Below are 27,023 nucleotides of genomic sequence, written 5' to 3' on the forward strand. Positions count from 1 at the left end.
GTCATTGTCCAGAAACTCTGGTTAACCTTCACATTCAACGGAATTTATAATCCAGCATATGAAGATCGGGATATCAGTAGGCCATTCAGCCCCACAAACCTGTTTTCCCATTTAATTAGATTATGGCTGACCCGTACTTGAAATCCATTTAACTAACTTTGATCCATTTCGCTCGATACGCTTACCAAATAAAAAACTGCATCTCTCAATCTTAAAAATTTCGATTGACCCAGAATCCACAATCTTTTGGGGGAGGAAATGTTACATTTTCCCTTCACCTTTTGTGTGAAAAACTTCTTCCAGATTTCACTGCTGAACGGCCGAGCTCTATTTTAAGTTTGTGCCCCCTTGTTTAGGACTCTCCCATCAGAGGAACTGCCTTCTATGTACCTGCTGACTGTGAGGTATTACATTTCGTAATAAGTGTGAGGTATTACCTTTTGTAATAAGTGTGAGGTGTTACATTTCATAATAAGTGTGAGGTATTACATTTCGTAATAAGTGTGAGGTATTACATTTCGTAATAAGTGTGAGGTATTACATTTCGTAATAAGTGTGAGGTATTCTATTTTGGTAGGAGGCCACATACTGCTTGGATAATAAGAGTTTAATTGGGGTGGGGAGCAGAGGTTTCTGGGTGTACAGATACACAGATCATTAAAAGTAGCGATGCAGGTTAATAAGGCCGTAGAACCGCAAACAAAGCACTGGGGTTCATTTCGAGAGGGATAGGTTTGAAAAACAGAGATGTTATGTTAAAATTGTATAGAAACTTGGTTCGACCACACGGAGTACTGTGAACTGTTCTGGACTCCATATTATACAAAGGATATAGAGGCACTGGAAAAGGTGCAAAAAGGTTTGCTAGAATGATACCAGAACTGAGAGGTTATACTTATCAGTAAAGATTGAGCAGGCTGGGCGTATTATCTCTGGAAAAGGGAAGACTGAGGAGTAGCCTGATAGAAGACCTTAAGATTTTAAAAGGGTTTGATACGATAGACTTAGAGATGTTTCCACTTGAGGGGGAGACCAGAACTCGGGCCATCGATTTAAAATATTCATTAATAAATACAATAGGGAATTCAGCAGAAATTTCTTTACCCAGAGAGTGTTTAGAATATGGAACTCACTACCACAAGGAGTAGCTGAGGCGAATAGCATAGGTGCACGTTAGGAAAGATGTGAAGACCTTAGAAAGGGTGCAGAAAAGATTTACAAGAATGATTCGAGGGATGAGGGACTTCAGTACCGTGAATAGACTGGAGAAGCTGGGGTTGTTCTCCTGAGAGCAGGGAAGGTTGCGAGGAGATTTGAAAGAGGTATTCAAAATCTTGAAGGGTCTCGACAGATTAAAGAAACTGTTCCCATTGGCGGAAGGGTCCATAACCAAAGGACATGGATTTAAGGTGATTGTCAAAAGAACCAAAGATGAAATGAGGAAAAACTTTTTTAAACAGCGAGTGGTTAGGATCTGGAATGCACCGCCCGAGGGGATGGTGGAGGCAGATTCAATCATGGCCTTAAAAAGGGAACTGGTGAAGTACTTGAAAGGAAATATTTGCAGGGCCACTGGGATCGGGCAGGGGAGTGGGAATAGTTGCATTGCTTTTGCATAGACCCGGCACGGGATCTATGGGTCGAATGGCCTCCTTCTTTGCTGGAACGATTCTATGATTCTACGATCTGATTTCACCAGAAAGGCTGCTCCGTGTTCTGAAACAAACGAGGAATGTTTGTGTTGAAATCCATCCTGAGGTTTGACAGCAGCTTTCACACAGAGGGCGGAGTTCAAAATCTCACATCACAAGGTTCAGATCAAATTCATAATTAATGACTTGTTCAAATAAAACAAATAAATTGCACCTGATTGGTTGCAATGAAATAACAAGGATACAAGTTGCAAAATCGACACGGACATTGAGAGAGAGAAAATCCTTGCGGGATTAAGGTAAGCTATTGTAGCTTCTCAGCTGCATGTTGCAATTTTATTATCGTTTCCTTCCCTTCCTCTTTCTTTTCAAAGCCGATTTCCCGCGGTCAGATATGTTCCCCGGCGTGGGGAGCTCTGTATTCCTCGCGGGTGTAAAAATTCACTAATTGTTCGCTCGGACAGTGACTGAAGGCGGGATATTTTACACCCCGGATTTCTTGGCTAAACCCTCTTCGGGTCTCCACTGGTCTCCCCACAGACACAATATTAAAAGAGCGGTTACTGGACAGAAAGTAGGAACATGAACTCTGGGGATTTATCCATTCTGGTCCAGCGGCGCCTCCTCCCTATTTTACAATTTGAAGCTCAGTAAACAGGCGTGGATAGCTCGTCATTTCTCAGTCCATATGTATTTATTTTTACTGTAACACTGGCTCTTTTTACTCACTGGACCCTTTGGTGCCCGGTACACTTTTATTTAACTGATAAAAGGCGGGACCATCTGTTCAGACCGAACACACAGTTCAGCTCAGTGAAGGGTTCACACATTCGCTCTGGCCGATTATCGATCTCAGCTGGGCAGCTGGAAAATCAGCCTCTGGTTACCCGAGGCCGGACTGAACGCGATCCAGTCAAATGATAGGAGCAATTTCGGAGATAAAACTTGATGCAGATTAATTACAATAATTCATTTCTGTTTAATGTGACAGTGTCAGTTGGAAACGGATGTGCATTAGGTGGGAAAATAGAGCAGGAAATTCCGCTTCTGCGAAAATAAGTTCGAATTACTGAGGAATTTATTTGCCAAACTGACTCAACTGAAAAACGGAGACGCCGCTCCCTTTAGAGAGAAAAAAATCAGGAATGTTTTGATGGAAACCGTTTCAGGGCTGAAACAATCTTTCACGCAGATAGGAGGTTCCTGATCATTAATTAAGGTAATTTGTGGGGATGCTTTGAATGTCAACAGGTAGGAGGGTCCATCAGTAATCTTTATATAAAAAATAACTTCATAAATTACCAACAGGTAGGTGGGTCCATCAGTAATCTTTATATAAAAAATAACTACACAAATTACCAACAGGAAGGAGGGTCCATCACTAAACTTTATATAAAAAGTAACTGCACAAATTGCCAACAGGTGGTAGGGTCCATCACTAATCTGCTGATATTATAACCTTCCAGGATTGATAAACTAACACCAAATGGATAATATACACCGCCTTTGTCTCCTTGACTTTCTCTTCACAGATCGAAGCCCCACAATTTCCGAGACCCTGCAATTTCCGACGATTGTCGGCTGTTAAATATCAAGATGTCCACCCGGGATAGAATAGAAGAGAACAGGCAATTGATGAATATGTGGAGGGGGGCAGCTTTGTATTAAGATACAAGAAACTTTTCAGTGATCAAGGATATCAGGTAAATTGAAACAGCACAATGCTTTTGATTTAGTTCAACATTATTGGATCGATGTTCGATGTTATAATTTATTTTGGTGAAATAGATCATGCAGTAAAAACAAATCAACAGGAGGATAATGAAAAATATTTTTCTTCCGTGTAATATTAGAGATCTGGTATTTATTCCCCAATGGCCTCACTGAAACAAAGATAGCAAAGTGACGATTGACTAAAGTTCCTGTTGCTTTCCGTGTAGTTTGTGTCGATGAAACTGTTGGTGATCTCACAGCGACATGTTGTGAAAAATACAACACAGAGCACCCTGGAGAATTACCGAGGTTTATACTTACCTGGGTGCGGATCATGTGTCACGGATCAGTTTATTCAAACATTGAAATGGGAACGAGGAAGTTACCACATTTAATAAAACAACATTTCAGTGGGTGTCGGTGTATTTCTGCGTCTTTGAGGAGTCAGTTTAGGGCTGTGTCATTGGGGTGTCGATGTGGGACTGGGTCCGTGGGGTGTCGGTGTGGGACTGGGTCAGTGGGATGTGGGTTTATGACTGGGTCAGTGGAGTGTCGGTGTGGGACTGGGTTAGGGGGATGTGGGTTTATGACTGGGTCAGTGGGATGTCGGTATGGGACTGGGCCAGTGGGGTGTCGGTGTGGGACTGGGTCAGTGGGATGTGGGTTTATGACTGGGTCAGTGGGGTGTCGATATGGGACTGGGCCAGTGGGGTGTCGGTGTGGGACTGGGTCAGTGGGATGTGGGTTTATGACTGGGTCAGTGGGATGTCGGTATGGGACTGGGCCAGTGGGGTGTCGGTGTGGGACTGGGTCAGTGGGATTTGGGTTTATGACTGGGTCAGTGGGGTGTCGGTGTGGGACTGGGTCAGTGGGGTTTCGGTGTGGGATTCGGTCTGTGGGGTGTCGATGTGGGACTGGTTCAGTGGGGTATCGATGTGGGACTAGGTCAGTGTGGTGCGGGTTTAGGACTGGGTCAGTGGGTTGTGGGTTTAAGACTGTGTCACTGGGGTGTCGGTGTGGGCCTGGGTCAATGGGATGTGGGTTTAGGATTGGGTCCGTGCGGTGTCGGTGTGGGATTGCGTCCGTGGGGTGTCGGTGTGTTACTGGGTCGGTGGCGTGTAGTTGTAGGACTGGGTCAGTGGAGTGCCGGTGTGGGGCTGGGTCAGTGGGGTTTCGGTGTGGAGCAGGGTCAGTGGTGTTTCGGTGTGGGATTGGGTCAGTGAGGTCTCGTTCTGGACTGGGTCAGTGGGGTGTCGGTGTGGGACTGGGTCAGTGGGGTGTCGATGTGGGACTGGGTCAGTGGTGAGGGTGTGGGACTGAGTCAGTGGGGTTTCGCTTTGGGACTGGGTCAGTGGGGTGTCGATGTAGGACTGGGTCAGTGGGGTGTCAGTGTGGGACTGGATCAGTGGGGTGTCGATGTCGGACTGGGTCAGTGGGGTGTCGGTGTGGGACTGGGTCAGTGGGGTGTCGGTGTCGGACTGGGTCAGTGGGGTGTCGGTGTGGGACTGGGTCAGTGGGTTGTCGGTGTGGGACTGGGTCAGTGGGGTGTCGGTGTAGGACTGGGTCAGTGGGGTGTCAGTGTGGGACTGGATCAGTGGGGTGTCGGTGTCGGACTGGGTCAGTGGGGTGTCGGTGTGGGACTGGGTCAGTGGGGTGTCGGTGTCGGACTGGGTCAGTGGGATGATTGTGGGACTGGGTCAGTAGTGTCGGTGCGGGTCTGGGTCAGTGGTTTGTTTCCTGAGGTAGATGTCAGCTTTCAATCAGCTACATTTCAACGATTTGATTTTTTTATTTAATATGAGTAAGGGAATATTAGTTTGACCTTTACACAGTCCATATTTTCATCAACTATTCTCCTGTAAAGGGCTTTAAACTAAAAAAGTGGGGAGGGGTCAGGTGAGGAAAAATTTAGAAATCTAATGAGAACATTTAAGACAGTGGAACAGTTTGGTGACTTGGGTAAAGATAACCAGAGTGCGGCAGGGAGGGACAGAGAGTTTACCAATAATAATGCAACAACAAGGAATGTCAAAGCGGGAAAAACTGGTAAAAAGTCAAAATTTAAGGTCCATTATCTGAATGCATGGAACATTCGTAACAAGATAGATGAATTAATTGCACATATAGCGAAAAATGGGTTTGACCTAATAGCTATTACAGATACATGGTTGAAAAATTACGAAGGTCGGGAACTAAATACTCCAGGGAACATGATGTTTTAGAAAAAATGGGCAGAATGGAAATGATGGGTGTGTAGTCCAATTAATAAAGGATGACATAAGGACACGTGCAATGACTTGGATGAAGGGACAGAGGGTCTTGTGGCCAAATTTGCTGATGATACAAAGATAGGTGGAAAAGCAAGTTGCGATGAGGACACAAAGTGTCTGCAAAGGGATATTGACAGGTTAAGCGAATGGGCAAAAATTTGGCAGATGGATTATTATGTGGGAAAATATGAATTCATCCACTTTGGGAGGAAAAATAAAAAAGCAAAATATTATTTGAATGGAGAAATATTACAAAATGCTGCGGTACAGAGGGATCTGGGTGTCCTCGTACATGTAACACAAAAAGTCAACATACAGGTGCAGCAGGTAATCCGGAAGGCAAACGGAATATTGGCCTTTATTTCTTGGGGTATGGAGTATAAAAGCAGGGATGTCATGCTACAACTGTACAGGGAGCTGGTGATACCACACCTGGAGTACTGCGTACAGTTCTGGTGCCCTTATTTAAGGAAGAACATACTTGCATTGGAGGCAGTTCAGAGAAGGTTCGCTAAGGTGATTCCGCGCATGGAAGGGTTGTCTTATGAGGAAAGATTGAACAGGTTGGGTCTATACTCATTGGAATTTAGAAGGATGAGAGGAGACCTTATTGAAACATACAAGATCCTGAAGGGACTCGATAGGGCAGATTCTGAGAGAATGTTGCCCCTCATGGGAGAATCTAAAACTCGGGGGCGGAATCTCAGAATAATGAGTCGCCCGTTTAAGACGGAAATGAGGAGGAATTTCTTCTCCCAGAGGGTCGTGAATCTTTGGAATTCTTTACCCCAAAAAGCTGTGGAAGCTGAGTCATTGAATACATTCAAGACTGAGTTTGACAAATTTTTGATCAGCAAGGGAGTCAAAGGATATGGGGAAAAGGCGGGAAAGTGGAGTTGAGGTAAAAATCAGATCAGCTATAATATCATTGATTGGCGGAGCAGGCTCGAGGGGCCGAATGGCCTACTCCTGCTCCTATCTCTTCTGGTTTTATGTTGCGAAAGGATCTTGGCTCGGAAGGTCAGGAAGTAGAATTAATATTGGTGGAAATTAGAAATAACAAGAGGCAGAAAACACTGTTGGGAGTATTTTATTGGCCCCCTAATATTACTAATACCGTTTTATAGAGTATTATTTATGAAATAATTGGAGCATGTAACAAAGGAAATGCAGTCATTATGGGGGGCTTTAATCTGCACATAGAATGGGCAAATCAGAATGGCGATGATAGTTTGGAAGACGAGTTCATGGAATGTATTCGAGACGGTTTCCAAGAGCAATACTTCATGGAAACTGCCAGGGAACATTTTATTTTCGATCTTGTATTATGTAATGAGATAGGGTTAATTGGAAATATAACAGTGAAAGAACCTCTGGAGAAGAGTGATGATAATATGATAGAATTTCACATTGAGTTTTAAAGAAACGTTCTCAAGTCAGAAACTAGAATCGTAAACTTAAATAAAGCCAATTACATAGGTATGACAGGCGACTTGTCAAATAAAAAGGGGGAAATAAAATTAAATGGTTTGACAGTTGAAAATCAGTGGCAAACATTTGAAGAAATATTTCAATATTCACAACAAGTATACATTCCGTTGAGAAATAAAAACTTCACTGGAAAAGTGATCCGCCCGTGGGAACCTAAAGAAGTTAAGGAGAGTTTTAGATTGAAAGAAAAGGCCAATAATGTTGCAAAGAAGAGTAATAAGCCTGGAGATTGGGAGAATTTCAGAAACCAACAAGGACGATCAAAAAATTGATAACAAGGGAGAAAATGGAATATGAAAGTAAACTAAAGTCCCCTGGCTGGAGAGTCTAGAAATCAGGGGCATCGTCGCAGGATAAGAGGTCGGCCATTCAAGACTGAGATGAGGAGGAATTTCATCCAACAGAGGGTCGTGAATATTTGAAAATCTCGACCCCAGAGGGCTGTGGATGTTGAGACACTGAATATATTCAAGGCTGAGATGCATAGATTTATTGACTCGAGGAGACTCAATGGATATGGGGATCGGGCAGGAAAGTGGAGTTGCGATTGAAGATCATCCATGATCTGATTGAATGACGGAGTAGGCTCGAGGGGCCGTATGGACGACTCCTGCTCCTATTTCTTGTTTAATGTATTCTTATGTTGTGCTGCGTTTCCGGTGCTGAATTTAAAAAAAAAAAACACCTTCAGCAGTGACCACACAAGGAAGTGAATCGGGAGCCTGGACTGTGGAACAACAGCACGGGACTGTGAGAGGGCAAGCTCCAGGTTACAAAGCTTCACTGAGAGAAAGAGATGGCGAAGGTGCTGCATTTTTCTGAAGCAGTTTTGTAAAATGAGAATATTGGAAGCTTTGCATTAATTCTGTAGCCTGCAACAAGCGAAATCCTCTGGTGGAGCAGGGGGATTCTATTGCCCCGCACGAATTACCCAGCCCGAGACTGTGGATTACATTAATCCACAAATTAGACTTGTGTATTTCACAGCGGAGGGTTTGATCAAAGAGACACGGCCAGTTTGACAAGTGGCTGAACAGTTACACATGTGGATCACCATCTCCAACTTCCCTTCACTCTCCATTTTTCTTTGCCTCCCAAATCTTTCTCATAACATCATAATCGAACTAGTTCAATCCATGTTCCGCCCCGACCTCAGCAATGAAATGGCCCAAATTACCGTCACAAATCTCGCCCTCTGTAACTGTGACCGCGGTACTCTATCCCTCCCTGTCCTTATCCCCCTCTCTCGCCCTTTCTGACTGTGACCGCGGTACTGTATCCCTCCCTGTCCTTAGCCCCTCTCTCATCTCTGTGACTGTGACCGCGGTACTCTATCACTCCCTGACCTTATCCTCCTCTCTTACACTCTGTGACTCTGACCGTGGTACTCTATCCCTCCCTGTCCTTATCCTCCTCTCTCGCCCTCTGTGACTGTGACCGCGGTACTCTATCACTCCCTGACCTTATCCTCCTCTCTTACACTCTGTGACTCTGACCGTGGTACTCTATCCCTCCCTGTCCTTATCCACCTCTCTGATCCACCGACACGGTCGACCAAACCATCCTCCGCCAATGCCTCTCCTCCATTGTCGAATTCATTTGGACTGCCTTTTACTTAGCTTTAGTTTGACCTTTCCAGGTGTAGCCAGAGCATCTTCAGCAATGGGTTCTCTCCCCGCGTCCGCAACGTATCTGCGGAGACCACAGCGATCTATCCTTGGCCCCCTCCTGTTTCTCATCTACACGTTGCTGCTTGAAAACATCAACTGAGGACATGGGGTCAGCTTCCACATGTATACTACTGAGACCAAGATGTACCTCACCATCACTTCTCTCGACCCCTCCACTGCCTCCACATTACCAGTCCGCTTGTTCAACCTCCAGTCAAGGATGGGCCACAATTTTCTCCAAATAAACACCGGAAAGTCCGACCCCATTGCTCGCTCGCCACTGATTCCATTCCAGCCCCAGCGATTGCCTCTTGTTAAACTAGACTGTTCACAGCATCGATGTCCTATTCGACTCCCGAGATGAACTTCCGACCAGATATTCTCCCCATCACCAAGACCGCCTACTTTCACCTCCATCGCCCATCCTCGTCCCTGCTTCAGCCCATCAGCTGCAGAAATTCTCTTCCATCTCTTGACTCAACTATTCTAATGTTCTGCAGCTTAGCATCATCTGGCCTCAATGTCCTAACCGGGCTAGTCCCGCCCACCGATCACCCCTGTCCTTGTCAACCTCTATCGGCTTCCGGTCCTCCAGCACCTCCATATTAAAACTCTCATCCTCGTGTTGAAATTCCTTCATGGTCTCGTCACTTCCGATCTCTGTAGCCTCCTACAACCCTCCAAGCTCCCATCGCCAATATCTCTCTGTTCCTCCGACTCTGGCCTCTTCTACAGATCACCCTCTCCTCACCCCATCCATGGCGTCCTTGCCTTCAGATGTCCGAGCTCTCTGTTCTCACCCGAGACCTCTCTACCTCCCTCTGCTCCTTTTGGACACTTCCAAAAGCTACTTCTTTCACCAATCTTTTGACCATCCCTTCTTTTACCTCCTTTATTCAGCGCCCATCTTTTGTTTGATTCGGCTTCTGTGAAACGCCAAGGGATACTTTTTCGATGTTAAAGGCTCTTTGGCAATGCAAGTTGTTGCTGTTGTGTGTTTATTATTATAGTGTCAGTTTGAGTGAAACAGCAGTAACTGAATTTTAAAAAGTCTCAAACTTGGTTATAATTTAAATCTGCAGAATAACTTCAACTATAGTTTGGAGAAATTACTGATCCGAGACCTAATAATTTTTACATTTCCATTGTGGGGAAAGGAAAGGGCACTGACTGATAGTTTGATTGGGCGCATGTGCGTTGACACATACACAAAGCGAGATAGATGCACAAGTGCAGAATATTCACTGAAAAATTGCCGTCAAATCTACCACTTCTATATTCAAGGTATTTTTTGAGATTGAAAGACCACTAAATATATGGAAAACAGAAATTCTGTGCACATCTAACTGCTTAAAGTTATATGATTCATAGCATTAGACATTTGTGTTAATATAAGTTGAACACTGGTAAATCTCCTCACCTCCTAAGTACTCATTAGTGTTAATATTAGAACAGTGGTAAATCTCCTCACCTCCGACAGTGCTCGTTAGTGTTAACATTAGAACAGTGGGAAATCTCCTCACCCCCACAGTGCTCATTCGTGTTAATATTAGAACAGTGGTAAATCTCCTCACCTCCTACAGTGCTCATTAGTGTTAATATTAGAACAGTGGTAAATCTCCTCATCTCCTACAGTGCTCAATGGTGTTAATATTAGAACAGTGGTAAATCTCCTCAGCTCTTGCAGTGCTCGTTAGTGTTAATATTAGAACAGTGGTAAATCTCCTCACCTCCTACAGTGCTCATCAGTGTTAATATTAGAACAGTGGTAAATCTCCTCACCTCCGACAGTGCTCATTATTGTTAATATTAGTACAGTGGTAAATCTCCTCACCTCCTACAGTGCTCATAAGTGCTAATATTAGAACAGTGGTAAATCTCCTCAGCTCCTACAGTACACATTAGTGTTAATATTAGAACAGTGGTAAATCTCCTCACCTCCTACAGTGCTCATTATTGTTAATATTAGAACAGTGGTAAATCTCCTCACCTCCTACAGTGCTCATTATTGTTAATATTGGCACAGTGGTAAATCTCCTCACCTCCTACAGTGTTCATTAGTGTTATTATTAGAACAGTGGTAAATCTCCTCACCTCCTTTGTGCTCGTTAGTCAGGTGCTGACACCATGAAGGATGTGGTAAATATATACAAATAGAAGCACCAACCAGGACACATTTCAGTAAACACACGGACAATTTAACTGCCCGTAGAGACCAGAGGAATCACACCCAGCTATTGATTGCGTATGTGGCTAGATCCATATTCATAAAGTACCAGAATTTAATATCAAAACATAATAAATCAAAGATATTCAATGTAGATCTGTGACTATAATGTTTCACTAGCCCCAGACTATGTAAAACAGAGTGAGGGTCATTTGATTGATCAATGAACACCCTGTTGCAGAATTTCCTCCAGAATATTCACTAACTCAAGAATAAGACCTGCACTTTGTGAGTAAATCTTACCAATTGGCGCTCTCAGTGCAGAATCTCGGCCGACGGGGACCCCTCTGGAACTGGGTTGTGGAGATCAGCGGGACTGACTGGGTTTCACTGGGCAGCTGTCTGTGTCACACCTGATGTGGAGTGTTTATTATAACACTCAGGAAATGCTCAATCCCAGAACTAACGGCTATTGTACTGATGGGGGAGGAGGGACTTGGTATCATGTTTAAAAAGGGAACGCTCTCCTGCTCATTTTAGTATCTCTGTCTAACCCTCCTATTAATATTCTATTTCTTACAGAGCATCAGAATCTGGGAACGTCTGTCACCACCATGGCTGACGGTCCAAACAGGGGAGAAGATCCAAAATCTTCAACAAGAATGAGAATGGACACAGGTAGGTTCAGAAAATTATTTAAATGTCAATTGTGACAAGACAAATGGTCCGTATCACGAACAGGAACCTGCAGCTCACACAAGAAGAAATAACAGCACAGAAACTGTGTAGATAGAGGGAAGTGAGTGACCATCTAGAGGGACAGTGCAGTCACATGTGGAGGGATCTCCTGAGCACTGGAACTGTCCAATTGATACCTGGTGTTGGGGTCTGTAAGGTGGATGGAGACATTAACTCAGAGGATGGTCTTCCTGAGTAACAGCGTGAGACCGGGGAGCAGGTGGAGAAGAGGCAGGTGGGACACAGGAATAGGAGAGCGATAGTGGTGGGAGATTCTATAGTCAGGTGACTAGACAGTCTCTTGATCAGCCCTGAGCTGGTCCCAAATGATACGTTTCCTCCCTGGTGCCAGAGTGAAGAACATCCTGGAACAGGTGGGACCATCTCTCGGAAGGAAAGGAGAGCAGTGAATAGTCATTCTTGGAACCAGTAACACAGATAGAAATACGTTTATAGAGGGAATATTCAGACTGAGGCGGTATATCAAAAAAACAAGGATTCCAGGTTTTGATCTCCGGATTGTTTTACACTGGGCCGCTTAAGGGAGGAAACATGAGGCAAGTGAATGTGTGGATGCAGGGCTGGAGCAGGCGGGAAGGGTTCACGGTCTTGGGACAGTGGAGTGAGTTCAAGGAGAAGGGAAGGGACAGTCACGGTCTGAACCGACCAACAATGGTTTGACAGACTGGGTGAATGGAGCAGTGGGAGGGATTCAGTTGATATGACTGGAGGTTGGGAAATATCCGGACCTGAGACTAGAGAGTGGAATTTATAAAACCGTTGGAGGAGCAACAGAAGAGTTATGAAATTGTGAAAAATTATTCGCAGGAAAAAAGGAAGGGGGTTTTGAAGTATTGAGAGTTAAAGCCAATTGGTAATAAAAAAAAACCCGAAGAAACGAAAAGGGGTCAACATTCCAAAAAATCGGAGTTATGGTTGAGTTTTTTTTCTGTGAATCTACAAATCATTCCAAACACATTTGAAAATTCAGAAGCATAAGAGATGTGATCAATATCTATAAGACAGGGTTTGGGTTTTCACAGGACTCAGAGCGAAATGTTCCTGGTTACAACATTTTGAGTTGAACGAAAAATAGTTCTGGACGTCAGTATTAATAAAGGGTTCTATGACAGAGCTTAGATAATTAAAACATGCATTTATATAGCGCCTTTAATGTAATAAGACGAACCAGGGCGCTTCACAGGAGCGATTATCAAATAGAATTTGACAGCGAGTCAAATAAGGAGATAATAGGACGGGTGACCAAAAGTTTGGTCAAAGAGGTAGGTTTTAAGGAAAATATTAAAGGGGAACAGAAAGGTAGAGAGAATGAGAGGTTTACTACATAAGGATGTTCCAGGGAGCTGTATTAAGATAGAATCCATATGCACACAGTTCAGCAATAGGAAGGGAAATAGCACAATTCTCCGTGGGTTTTGCAGGCCAGCAATCAGTGGAGGTGAGATAGAGGGCGAACTGGGGGGAAACTAGTTGTGGATTAAGTTTTGGAGGAGATACAAAATATTTCCTTTAGTTTCTAAAAATGATGGTGGAAGTGAAAATGTTGGTGCACTGGAGGAGGATGTGGGCCCAGAGTTAGAGATAACTGTAGAGAAGGATTTGGATCTGAGAAACATCGCCGAGGTGGATAAATCACTGGGCCCAGAGATAACACACCCGAGGCAGTTAAAGGAATTCAGAGAGGAGATAGGAGGGACCCTGATCACAATTTCTCAATCCTCGTTTGTTTTTAAAAATATCCAGGTGGACTGAAGGAGCCCAAATAATGTTTCTGTTAAAATAGGGAGAGAGGGTCTCCGTCAGTAGTGGGAAAATTCCTCGAATCTGTAATTCCAGTTCGAAATAGTGAACATTTCGAGATACAGGAGATGATCGGGGGAGCGGGAACTGATTCGCTGCAGCTATGTCGTATTTGACAAATTTGATACAGCTTTGTTGAAAGGTGACTATATGGATCGATGGGATGTAGAACATGCGGTGTATATGGGTTTTCAGAAGGTGTTTGATAATGTGACTCACAGGAGTCATCAACCGTTTGTTATAAGAGGAAATGTTGCCGCTCTGATAGAAAGTCGATAATGTGTTTAGTTTTCTCCATTTTTGTTCACAGATCCGAACACTGCAATCAGTGAGTTCCTGACAATGTGCGACGGTTACCAACTGTTCCAGTTGACGAAATTCTACCGGGACAGACTAGAACAGGCGATTGAAGAAGGGGTGGACGGAATCAGCTCTTTGTTAACATACGAGAAGAATTTCAGTGGGCAGGAACATCGGGTAAGTGCGAGGGACACAGAATTTTTTTTTTATTCGTTCACGGGATGTGGGCATCGCTGGCGAGGCCAGCATTTATTGCCCATCCCTAATTGCCCTCGAGAAGGTGGTGGTGAGCCGCCTTCTTGAACCGCTGCAGTCCGTGTGGTGACGGTTCTCCCACAGTGCTGTTAGGAAGGGAGTTCCAGGATTTTGACCCAGCGACAATGAAGGAACGGCGATATATTTCCAAATCGGGATGGTGTGTGACTTGGAGGGGAACGTGCAGGTGGTGTAGTTCCCAGAATGAGTCTGGATTATTTAAACATCAGAGAACGAACAGGATATCAGATCTTAGAATCATAGAATGTGACAGAAGAGAAACAGGTCATATCGGAAAGAAATTGATCAAACTGAAAATACAGTGAATCTGAAACAATGATACAAAGAGGTGAAAATACCCAGTGGAACGGTCAGTGTCTGTACACAGGACAGGGGAACGTTTCGGGTATAACTCTTGTGTGGACTGAAAACAAAAAGGAAACAGTTGAAGTGGGACGGGGAAAGTGAGGGATCAATATATTCATTGTTATTGTTTACAGAAAGTCGTTGATCTCGTGGAGAAGGGAAACAGGGCGGACAGTTCCAAACTTCTCCTAAATCTGGTGATGGAGAAAGGCTCTCAGGCCCGAAGGGTGATGTGGGAATCATTTGTGAAAATGCACCATGCGGTACCAAAGTTGGACAAAATACTGAAAGAGATGCAGGAACTTGGTACGGTAAAATCACACACTGAATTCAATTTCAGATTGAAACAATGCAGAATTTACTATAATATTACACAGATCGGATTTCATGAAAGCTCATTGATTTAAACAGGTCCTGATCCATTTGTTTATATGAACATCAGACGAGGTTCATCTGAAATACCCAGTCACCTGAAAGGTAAGTGATGAAATTGGGATTTCAAACTGTTTATTTCACTTGTGAGAATCAGAAAGTTTGACTGTCGTCATTTATTAGAGATTGTCACAATCTGGGAATCAGAAATTCAAGGGCTGGGGAAACAGAAATTAACCTCGTTTAGATTTGTCATCAATACTCAACTATTCTGCGTAGATACAAATTACAGTTCATAAGATTTCTCAATTATCCATGAATATGTGGAGGTTGCATTATTTCACTTAATCCAGCTGCTGATCGTTGTCACTTGTGAAATCCCCATACACACCTGGCAGGATCCTGATGCACTGTGAATTCTCACTCACACCTGGCAGTATCCTGATTCACTGTGCATCCCCACACACCCCTGGCAGTACCCTGATACATTGTGAATCCCCACACACACCTGGCAGGATCCTGATACACTGTGAATCCCCATACACACCTGGCATTATCCTGATACGCTGTGAATCCCCATACACACCTGGAAGGATCCTGATACACTGTGAATCCCCATACACAACTGGTAGGTTCCTGATAAACTGTGAAATCCCCATACACACCTGGCAGGATCCTGACACACTGTGAAATCCCCACACACAACTGGCAGGATACCTAAGTGCCGTCATGACATTCTGGACTCACAAGTAAAGAGCAGTGCCTTGAGACGGATGCTGTGGCTCACCTGCTCCCCGAGATATCTGACCCACCATCAACTGTAGGGAAATTGGTGGAGAAATGCAAAACATTAAAAATGATTTCATTTCACAGCACAAAATGAGACAAATTGTTCGGTCTGATCTGAGAAGATGCACAGATGTTCACACAATTGATCATGAATCCGTGGAGAAATGTGAGGGAAAGACAATGTTCAGGGTAATTAGGAGGTTTTGAGCTGGCTCCACAAAGGCAGTGAGAGAGAGAACATATTCTACTCAAGGAATAGTCCTTTAAATCAGAGTCTTTTTAGACCGAATCGAATGAGTAATGGCAGTGAAAGGGAGAACTTATTCCACTCAAAGAATAGTCCTTTAACTCAGGATCTTTTTAGACCCAATGTAATGACTGATGGCATTGAAACAGAGAACTTATTCCACTCAAAGCATCGTCCTTTAAATCAGCGTCTTTTCAGACCCAATGGATTGACTAATGGAAATATAATTCAATTTCCCAAACCTGCATTAGAGGAAATTCAGACCAAAATGAAACAACGGAGTGCAATTATTAGGAGAACAGTTGAATTGAACCGTGAATGTTTTCTGCTCTAACTTTACTCTGAGTGGGCAGTCGTTCGAAATCTACTTCTAATCGGTGATATGAAAGGACTGTTCGGAAAACACATTCAATGTAGGTGTAACACTGCTGAAAATGTGTTCACAATTTCTGAAACACAATACAACAGGAGAATGATTCGAGACAGGAAAAGGTCATTTGATCCAAATATGCCTGTCCCTGTTAGAAAGATGACCCCACCTGCACCTCCTCTCAGTGAATTCACAGAAACTCTTCCAATTGTCTCTTCACCCCAATTACACTGCCCCTTTAGTGTCATTCCCTGGTAACTGTGTTCCCTGATGTCCGACACATTGGGTGAAAAAATTACTCTAATTTCCATTCTTATTTCTGACTTTCAATTTTCTCCGTTATTAATTATTTTGCTGATTGTGAGCCTGTTTCCTGCACTAATGTTGGGAATTCCATTGAAACATTTCAATACCGAAGTCTCTTGCTGAAACAAAATATATCAAACCCCCACACCCTTCCCTCGACCAATACTCCAATACCTTAAATCATCTTTCTGATTCACCTCTGTACCTTCAGAATTGCTGTAATCTTTACTTGTGCTCAGGTGACAATAGAACTACTAGTAACACCCCAGATAACCAGCCCGAGTCCAGTTTCTAAAAGCTCCCACAACACAGAGGTTAAACAGTGGAACTTCTGTCCATTCACAGTCTGTCGCTCTCCCAGTGCCCACAATATCCCAGATAAGCTGCCCAATGTCTGATGCAATAAGAGTGGAACTTCTGTCAATTCACAGTCGGTCCCTCTCCCAGTGCCCACAATATCACAGATAAGCTGCCCAAGGACTGATGCAATAGGAGTGGAACTTCTGTCCATTCACAGTCTGTCCCTCTCCCAGTGCTACCCAATACCCTATTTCCCATTTCCACAAAAGGTCAGCAACACCGACAGTTTCATAGATTGATCCATTAGAACCTCCACTGTTGTATAACCAGAATCACGTTTCGATTATAATGAGATGTCCATAGAACAGGGCTGGGCTGATAGTGTTAATCATCAAAGGGAAAATATCACCTTCATCGAAATCTCCATGTTCAGTAAATATTGGAATCAAGTGAGGATTTGAAACGTTTATCAGCCATTATTCACTTTCAAGCGAGGTTTTCAGAAACTGAGTTTAATTTCCTGCTCGCACCTCTATTGAAGCTGTGAATTAAATCGCGGAACATTTTAATGAATTTGTTTTTATGTCAATACAACTAAAATTGAGAACTACATTCTGTCTGTTCTAATTGAAGATGTTCAACAGAAACACAATGAAACACTTCAGGTCCAAACTGAAACACTGAGAGTGAACACGATCCTAATAAAGGAGAAGGTTAAGATTTTCCAGCTGGTCACTCTATACACTGAGCTAACGGTCATTTCTACTGTTCGAGATCGGACGCTTGTGGAACATGAACTTCTGGCAAGAGGCCGAAACCATGAAGAGTGGAGAGAGAAACATCTAAGGAGAGAACTGGAAAAAATCCGAACTGATCAATTGTTCCAGAGCAGTTTTTCCCGGAGAAAATCCAAATCTGGGAGTTCAGCAGCAGTGAGTGGAGTCGCGGGGATTGGAAAAACAACAATGGTACAAAAGATTGTTTATGACTGGGCCACTGGGAAAATATACCCACACTTTCAATTTGTTTTCAGTTTTAAATTCCGGGATTTGAACGCTATCAACTGTAGAATAAACCTGATGAATCTGATACTGGATCTGTATCCTTACTTTGGGAATATTCTGGGAGAGCTCTGGAAGAACCCAGAGGGATTACTGTTTATATTCGATGGTTTAGATGAATTCAAGGACAGTATCGATTTTGCTGACAATCGGAGAAATACAGAACCTCAGTACATGTGCACAGATCCTGAAGACTGGTGTGAAGTGTCTGACATTGTGTACAGTTTAATACAGCACAAGCTGCTCCCAGGATGTTCAGTGCTCGTGACCAGCCGCCCCACTGCATTACATTTATTGGAAAAGGCTGAGATCAGTGTCTGGGCTGAAATCCTGGGATTTGTTGGTGAAGAACGGAAGGAATATTTCAACAAGTTTTTTGAAGATCAGGTGGTGGCAGCAGCTGTTTTCAAACATGTGGAGGAGAACGAGATCCTGCACACGATGTGTTACAACCCTTCCTACTGCTGGATCCTCGGTCTGTCACTGGGTCCCTTCTTCACACAAAGAGACAGGAAACTGCAGCGAGTTCCCAAGACCATCACCCAACTATATTCCTACTATATTTACAACATTCTGAAAAACCATGGCCGAGAGATTGAATCCCCCCGTGATGTGTTACTGAAGATCGGTGAGATGGCCTTCACAGGAGTCTCCGAGAAGAAGATTGTGTTTGGAAATGGAGATTTGATCAAGTACAATCTGCAACCTTCCCAGTTCCTGTCTGGGTTCATGATGGAACTTTTGGAGAGAGATGAATCTGCCCAGAGTGTAGTTTACACATTCCCGCACCTCACCATCCAAGAGTTTGTAGCCGCACTCGCACAATTCCTGATTCCAGATCCAGGGGACATCCGGAAACTCCTCAGTGAAGCCCACAGGAAGGAAGATGGGCGATTTGAGATATTTCTCCGTTTTGTTGTTGGTCTCTCCTCCTCACAGTCAGCTCGGCCCCTGGAGGAGTTTCTGGGTCAATTTCTTCATCAAACAATCTGCGGAGTGATTGACTGGGTGAAGGAGAAGGTTGAAGGAGAGACTGGAAACACAGAGAGTGAAACTGGTAAAAAGAACCTCCTGAACACATTCCACTACCTGTTTGAGTCTCAGAATCAAACACTGGCTCGGGTCACTGTGGGATCTGTGGAAGCACTAACATTTAGTGGATTGCGACTGACCCCGATTGACTGTGCGGTGCTGTCTCATGTCATTGGACTCTGTGATACAATAAAACACCTCGATCTACACCACTGCTCCATTCGGTGTGAAGGACTCCGGCGGCTGGGACCCGCACTGCACAAATGCCAGGTGTTGAGGTAACTGTTCATTTGTATCTAACTGTTGGGCCAATTTTGAAACAGTCACGGATTGTATTGTTGCTCCGCAATGAAGGGAAACAAACAGTTCAGTTGAACCAGGGAGAAGCAAATTCAACACAAATATGACAAATGATAATAGCATCGGTTAGTAATTCCCTAAGGATTGAAGAATCTAAAATGGATTCTGATGAACACGTTAGGATTTTACAGTCTTTATCCGATCAGTAAATACAGGTCACTGAAAGAGTGATAATTGAATTGCAATAAATGATATTTATAGCTGCAGCAGTCTGTGTGTCGAGTCATCCCACCCACTTACCGAGGTGTGGGGGCTAGTGACGGTCACCGGACTGTCAACATGTGTAGGAGAGGGAAGCAGAAACACCAAACATTCAGTAACAAAGAGCAAAACACAGATTTCGGGCAGTCAACCGTCAGTGGGCGAGCTGAGCTTTCCCGGCAGGACGTCGGTCCGTCATGTTAACTCATCAATGACATAGCCCTTCACACTCTCCAATACATCCACCATCTCTTCACCCAGCTGGCAGCACACGTGCCTCTGAGTCAGACGGTCGTGGATTCAGGCCCCTCGCTCATTAATCCAGGCCGAAAATTCAGTGGGATTTGGGAACTAAAATCTGCTGGTCGAAAGGTTGAAATCGAACGGGTTGTGGCGTTTTCGCCCAGGAGTATAGACATACACCGGCCAGCGGTGGGGCCTCACACACAGCGGGAGGCTCCTGGGTTAACCAAGGGGCAGTGAACCAGGGAATTTCCCATAATCTGCCCCCTGTGTGTGAGGTCCAGCTCGGGGAGGGAACTTCAGAAAATTCCCCATAAACTGTCGGGCCCGTTAAACCTAAAATAAATGTGGAGCCATTTTAGTGGGAATAAAGAGAGAGCCTCCCCTCCCCTATAAACTAGGAGTACAGGGACATTTAAAACTTGTAACGGGACAGAATAAATTCTCCTTGTCACATGAAATCCTGTGGGACGGATTTTACAGCAGCCATGAGCGCCGTTTCACAATATAACTCACTCCGAGATATTGTACAGATTAATATAATACTGCATAATGTACAAGAAATCACCGCTTTATCATTTAATTCGGGGAAAATCATCACATTCCCATTAAATCTGGGCTTTAAGAAGCAGCAGAAATGAGACACGTTTCCCCAAACATGAAGGGACCGTCCAGGAGGGTAATTCTGATCATCAGGGAATGAGACCGGACTGAGGGACATTTAAAGGCTTCACACAGACAGCACTTTATTTAATAAATACATTTACTGACAGTCCGTGAATATATGGGCCGTTGGACAGAGTGAGATTCATTGTCAGTGACAGGGAAATCTGGTTATTAATTTCCTGAAGATTTTTCAATTGTTTCCTGTAATATCAGAGAAATTGTATCAGATCGGGGATTGGATTCAGTTTGTTTCTCACTCTCTGTCTGTTTGTGTTTAGACTGGGGAGGAATGAACTGGGAGATTCAGGAGTGAAACTTGTGTCTGCGGCTCTGGGAAACCCGGACTGTAAAATACAGGAACTGGGGTAAGTACTAGACTGTGTGAGATTGTGTTTATAATAACCGGATGTCTCCCACCGTATATTAATGTCAGTATAAGCAATCATAATACAAATAAATACTGGGAATTTACTCTCATTCCTGTTATCTCTGCTTGTCTCTCTCTCTCTCTCTGATCTACAGGTTATGGGATAACGATCTCACAGATTCTTGTACCGATTATCTCTCCACCGCTCTCAGTACAAACCGGTCACTGACGGAGCTGAATCTGGGTAAGAATAAACTGGGAGATTCAGGAGTGAAACTATTGTCTGCGGCTCTGAGGAACCCGGACTGTAAAATACAGAAACTGCAGTAAGTATCAGACTGTGTAAGAATGTGTTTATAATAACTGAATGTCTGACACTGAACTTTATTATTAGTACAAGTAATAGTGTTATTAATAAATACTGTACATATTATTAGTGTCAGTAATAGTGTTACGAATAATAATTTACAGTGTTTATTAATATCAGTAACAGTGTTATTAATAAGGACTGTACAATTTTATTAGTATCAGTAATATTGTTATTAATCAACACTGGGGATTTACCCTGATTCTTGTTATTTCTCTCTCTCTCCAATCCCCAGTCTGGATGATGTCGGTCTCACAGATTCTTGTACCGAGGATCTCGTCTCTGCTCTCAGTACAAACCGGTCACTGACGATTCTGGACCTGGGATTAAACTCCTTCACAGACCGATCTGTCCCCGCTCTCCGCTCCCTCATACTGACCCGCAGGAATCTGAAGCGGATCTGGTGAGTGTTTGTGTTAATGTTTAATGTAATAAATAAAGTATCACTGGGATTCAGTCCCTCTTATGGGTAATATTTGTCAGTAATTATTATTGAAATATTAACCCCAGTCTCCCTGTTATTTACACTGTTGTTCAATCTGTTTAATTCCTGTTGAATCTTTAATCTGTTTCAGGTTGAGGGGGAATCGGTTCAGTTCAAACGGAAAGAGACACCTGGAGTCACTGCGGGAATCCAGACCCGGACTGAGTGTGGGAGTCTGAACATTTCAATTTCCAACCATTTCTGGTCTCATGAAATGAACATTTTTGGCCGATTCTCTGTCCCTCCCCTTTAACCGGCCGCGCTCCAGGTTTAAATCCGAACGGCCCTTTAACGGTTTCCAGCTCGAGCTGAGCGAGCGTCGTCTCCCATTGTGACGTCAGAGGCCCAGCGACAGGGTCACGAGACTCAGTCACCCGGTCCCCCAGTGCTGATTCTGCCGGATATCCGGGGCTGGATGGTCACCAATGGGGCACTGGGTCAATGTACAGACAGGAAGGGCCCAGGGTGGGGCTCAGTCTGGGCTGCAGTGGGACACTGGGTCAATCTACAGACAGGAAGGGCCCAGAGTGGGGCTCAGTCTGGGCTGCAGTGGGACACTGGATCAATGTACAGACAGGAAGGGCCCAGGGTGGGGCTCAGTCTGGGCTACAGTGGGACACTGGGTCAATCTACAGACAGGAAGGGCCCAGAGTGGGGCTCAGTCTGGGCTGCAGTGGGACACTGGATCAATGTACAGACAGGAAGGGCCCAGGGTGGGGCTCAGTCTGGGCTGCAGTGGGACACTGGGTCAATCTACAGACAGGAAGGGCCCAGAGTTGGGCTCAGTCTGGGCTGCAGTGGGACACTGGGTCAATGTACAGACAGGAAGGGTCCAGGATAGGGTTCATTCTGGGCTGCAGTGAGACACTGGGTCAATGTACAGACAAGAAGGGCCCAGGGTGGGGCTCATTCTGGGCTGCAGTGGGACATTGGGTCAATGTACAGACAGGAAGGGCCCAGAGTGGGGCTCAGTCTGTGCTGCAGTGGGACACTCGGTCAATGTACAGACAGGAAGGGCCCAGGATGGAACTCAGTCTGGGCTGCAGTGGGACATTGGGACAATGTAGAAACATGAAGGGCCCAGAGTGGGGCTCAGTCTGGGCTGCAGTGGGACACTGGTTCAATGTACAGACAGGAAGGGTCCAGGATAGGGCTCATTCTGGGCTGCAGTGGGACACTGGGTCAATGTACAGACAGGAAGGGCCCAGGGTGGGGCTCATTCTGGGCTGCAGTGAGACACTGGGTCAATGTACAGACAGGAAGGACCCAGGATGGGGCTCAGTCTGGGCTGCAGTCGGACACTGATATTTGGATTCGGTACTTCTGGGTGCCTCTCCCAGTGACGAGTCAGAATCTGGAACGTATCCCTGTGCACTGTGCCTTCAGCTGCCGAGGCCCTAAGCTCTGGAATTCACTCCCGAAACCTTTCCACCTCTCCGCCTCTCTCTCCTCCTTTACTATGCTCCTTAAGAACCCCCTCTTTGACCAAGCTTTTGACCACCTGTCCTAATATTTCCTAATGTGGCTCAGTGTCAACTTATGTCTGATTGCTCCTGTGAAGCACCTTGGGATATTTTACTACTATAAAGGCGGTATGTAAATTTAAGTTGTTGTCCGTGTGCTGTGTTAATAAAACTCCACCGTTTGCTTCAGCTCCGGCCTGGTCTCCTCATTATTTAAAAATAAAATTACTGGTTTTCGTATTTTGAAATATTGAATAAAGGTTCCTGGAAACTGCATCACACATCCTCCAACTGGTACCACAGATATGACCGGTCGGTCTATTAACCGGGTGGGTCTTGCGCGGGGTGGGGGAGCTCAGCTGGGACTCCACAAAATGGCCGACCGACATGCGACGTAAAATGGCCGCAATGCAATTCAAAATGACTGCCATGCAACTTTTGGAAAATGGCCGCCAAGAACGAGCCAGCAATATCAAGAATGATATTTCACTGAAGCAGTCCATTCGGCCCTTCGTGCCTGTGCAGCCGCTTTGCAGCTGGTCCCATTCCTTTCCCCAAACCGAACAATTTGTTCCTTTTCAAGTATTTATCCAATTTCCTTTTGAAAGTTACCATTGAATCTGCTTCCAACACACTTTCAGGCAATAAATTCCAGATCATAACAACTCACTGCGTAAAAATAATCCTTCTTCATGTCACCTCTGGCATTTTTGACAATTATTTTGAATCTGTGTCCTCTGGTTACCGACCCCCTGCCACTGGAAACAGTTTCTCCTTGTTTACTCCATCAAAACAGCTCAAATGGCCGCTCCTTCCCATCAAAGTTGTCCCATCTCTCCGAAACACAAGCATCATTTTGAGATTATAACAAACCCTCGAAGCCCGTACAGGGGTTCACGTTTCCGACATTAATCTCCTCTCGGCCCCTGTTTGTCTCACTCTGGGTTAACGTGTTTGTATAACATTACAGGCCGGGCGACTTTAACCCCAGGCTTTAACCTGGTTAAATCACAACGGTCACAATCGAACAGGAACATGTTAAACCGAGGCCCCAAAACCAGGGCCCGGAGAGGAAATGAAACCCCGGGGCAATAAACAGACCGAACTCACATGGACCCTGTTTGGGTGCAGCTGTGGAGGAGGCCTCGGTCGGTCCCCTCTGGGGGAGGGCTCGGTCTGTTCCCTTTCCGGGAGGAGGCCTCGGCCGGTCCCCTCTTAGGGAGGCAATGGTCACCCCAGAGTAATCCAGATTAGCACTCTTTATATTTAGGACAACACCACAATAACTGCTACTACAACAACAATAACTTCCATTCACAAAATATATATACATATATATATATGCATTTACACATGGCCTGCACGGCGGCAATCTTGGACAAAGTGGGGGCAAGTACGGCGGTCATCTTGCACAAAATTGCGTGAAGTACGGCGGCCACCTTGGACAAAATGTGGGCAAGTATCGCGCAGAGTGTCCCCAGTGATATCACAGTTTCTGCAGAGTGAACCCAATAACCCCAGTGTTTTCCAGATTGCACCCGGGATCCCAGAGTGTACCCAATCACCCCGGAGGGATCGCAGAGTGGCAGTCTTCATATTTAGACCAGCACCACAACAACAACTACAACAGCAACAACTAGTATTTATAATATATATCTATTTACATACGGCCAAAATGGCGGCATTTTGGACGAAGTGGCGGTAGGTCCGGCGGCCATCTTGTACAAAATGGCGGCAACAATTGCGCACAGAATGTTCAGTGATCACACAATGAATCCAGAGTGCACCCAGTCAAACCACAATGAATCCAGAGTGCACCCAGTCAAACCACAATGATTCCAGAGTGCACCCAGTCAAACCACAATGAATCCAGAGTGCACCCAGTCAAACCACAATGAATCCAGAGTGCACCCAGTCAAACCACAATGAATCCAGAGTGCACCCAGTCAAACCACAATGATTCCAGAGTGCACCCAGTCAAACCACAATGAATCCAGAGTGCACCCAGTCAAACCACAATGAATCCAGAGTGCACCCAGTCAAACCACAATGATTCCAGAGTGCACCCAGTCAAACCACAATGAATCCAGAGTGCACCCAGTCAAACCACAATGATTCCAGAGTGCACCCAGTCAAACCACAATGAATCCAGAGTGCACCCAGTCAAACCACAATGAATCCAGAGTGCACCCAGTCAAACCACAATGATTCCAGAGTGCACCCAGTCAAACCACAATGATTCCAGAGTGCACCCAGTCAAACCACAATGAATCCAGAGTGCACCCAGTCAAACCACAATGATTCCAGAGTGCATCCCGGGATGCCAGGGTGCACCCAGTCGCTCCAGGGAACATCCAGTCACCCCAGAGTGAACCCAGACTGCACCCAGGCACTCAGAGTGCAGCCAGTCACCCCAGAGTGATGCTAGAATACACCCAGGGATCCCGAAGTGCACCCACTCACCCCAGCGTGATAAAGAGTGCAACTAGGAATCCCAGAGTGGCAGTCTTTATACTTAGACCACCGCTATAACTACTGCGACAACAACAGCAGCTTCTATTTATAAGATATATACTATATATATGTATTTACAAACAGCCAGCAAGTGCCGCGCAGAGTGTCCCCAATAATCCCACGGCGACCTCAGATTGTCCCAGTGACCCTACAATGACACCGGTGTGCACCCAGTCACCCCGGAGAAATCCCAAATGACAGTCTTTATATTTAGACCACCACCACAACAACTACTCCTGCAACAGCAACTTGTATTTACACAACTGCCACCATGCCATCTTTGACAAAATGGCAGTAAGAATGGCCACCGTCTTGGATAAATTGGCGGCAAGAACACAGCCATCTTTAGATCATGGATGATCTGTATATTAACTCGATTTACCGCCTTGTTTCCAGAATCCTTAATAACCTTGCCTAACTAAAATATATCAATCTCCGTTTTGAAATTTCGAATTGACTCCCAGCCACAACAGACTTTTGTGGGAGAGAGTTCCAGATTTCCACTACCCTTTGTGTGAAGAAGTGTTTCCTGACATCAGCCCTCGACGGCCGAGCTCAAATTTTAAAGTTATGCCCCCTTGTTCTGGATTCCCCACCAGGCGAAGTAGTTTCACTTTATCTACCCTATCAACTCATTTAATCATCTTAAACACCTCAATTAGATCACCCCTTAATCTCCTATATTCAGGGTAACACAAGGCTAGTCCATGCAACCAGTCCTCATAACTTAACCCTTTTAGCCCCGATTTCATTCTGGTGAATCTGAGCTGCAGCCCTTCCAAGGGCAATATATCCTTCCTGAGGTGCAGTGCCCAGAACTGAATGCACTCCTCCAGATGGGCTCTAACCAGAGCTCTGTACAGCTGTAACATAACTTCCACCCCTTTATATTGCAGCCCTCGAGAAATAAAGGCCGACATTGTATGAGCCTTTTAATCATTTTTTAAACTGTCCACCAGCTTTTAATGATTTCTGTGCTTGGACCCCTACATCTCTCTGCTCCTCCACAGTTCCGAGCTCCTCATCATTGAGAAAACTCTCTGATCTATCTTTCTTAGATCCGAAGTGGATGACCTCACATTTCCCCACATTGAACTCATTTTGCCACAGTTTTGCCCACTCACATAATCTCTGAATGTCCTGGGAATGCTTCGTACTTTTGTTTGGTTGGAGAATGCTTTATATCAGGTCGTTATATTAAAAAGATTACAACTGATTTTTATTTTGTACTTTTTGAACAAGATCATTATTCCCCGATCAGTAAAATGTCCGTGTTTTTCAGATCGTGGAGACAGTTCAGAGATGGTTGCCTTTTTGTCTACTTTAATGAAGTGAAATTTTGCTGATTTAAAATCAGCTGTATTTCTAAGCTTGAAAAAGCAGCTCCTCTGTTAGGTGAGGCTTCACTCCCAATGTCTCAGTGTTTCTACTTGTCCTG

The 27,023-nt window shown here is 44.7% G+C and overlaps 1 protein-coding gene across 1 annotated transcript; it reads left to right on the plus strand.

The window, feature by feature from the left end:
* Positions 1-14,874: 14,874 nt before the first annotated feature.
* On the plus strand, positions 14,875-23,243 carry LOC137313346 (NACHT, LRR and PYD domains-containing protein 3-like). The gene is made up of 6 exons (XM_067979473.1): positions 14,875-14,920; positions 17,461-19,198; positions 20,669-20,755; positions 20,913-21,083; positions 21,360-21,527; positions 21,700-23,243. Exons 1-6 carry the CDS (start codon positions 14,875-14,877, stop codon positions 21,785-21,787), a joined length of 2,298 nt encoding a protein of 765 aa, XP_067835574.1. The 3' UTR covers positions 21,788-23,243.
* The last annotated feature ends 3,780 nt before the right edge of the window (positions 23,244-27,023 follow it).

Source organism: Heptranchias perlo, unplaced genomic scaffold, assembly GCF_035084215.1.
Source record: "Heptranchias perlo isolate sHepPer1 unplaced genomic scaffold, sHepPer1.hap1 HAP1_SCAFFOLD_47, whole genome shotgun sequence".
Lineage (NCBI taxonomy): Eukaryota > Metazoa > Chordata > Chondrichthyes > Hexanchiformes > Hexanchidae > Heptranchias > Heptranchias perlo.

Bases quoted from the DNA above. Each gene is read 5' to 3' on its own strand.
- LOC137313346 (XM_067979473.1), top strand. From the start codon at position 14,875: ATGAACATCAGACGAGGTTCATCTGAAATACCCAGTCACCTGAAAG. The intron at 20,756-20,912 runs GTAAGTACTAGA...TCTGATCTACAG, and splicing joins TGTAAAATACAGGAACTGGG to GTTATGGGATAACGATCTCA. The intron at 21,084-21,359 runs GTAAGTATCAGA...TCCAATCCCCAG, and splicing joins TGTAAAATACAGAAACTGCA to TCTGGATGATGTCGGTCTCA.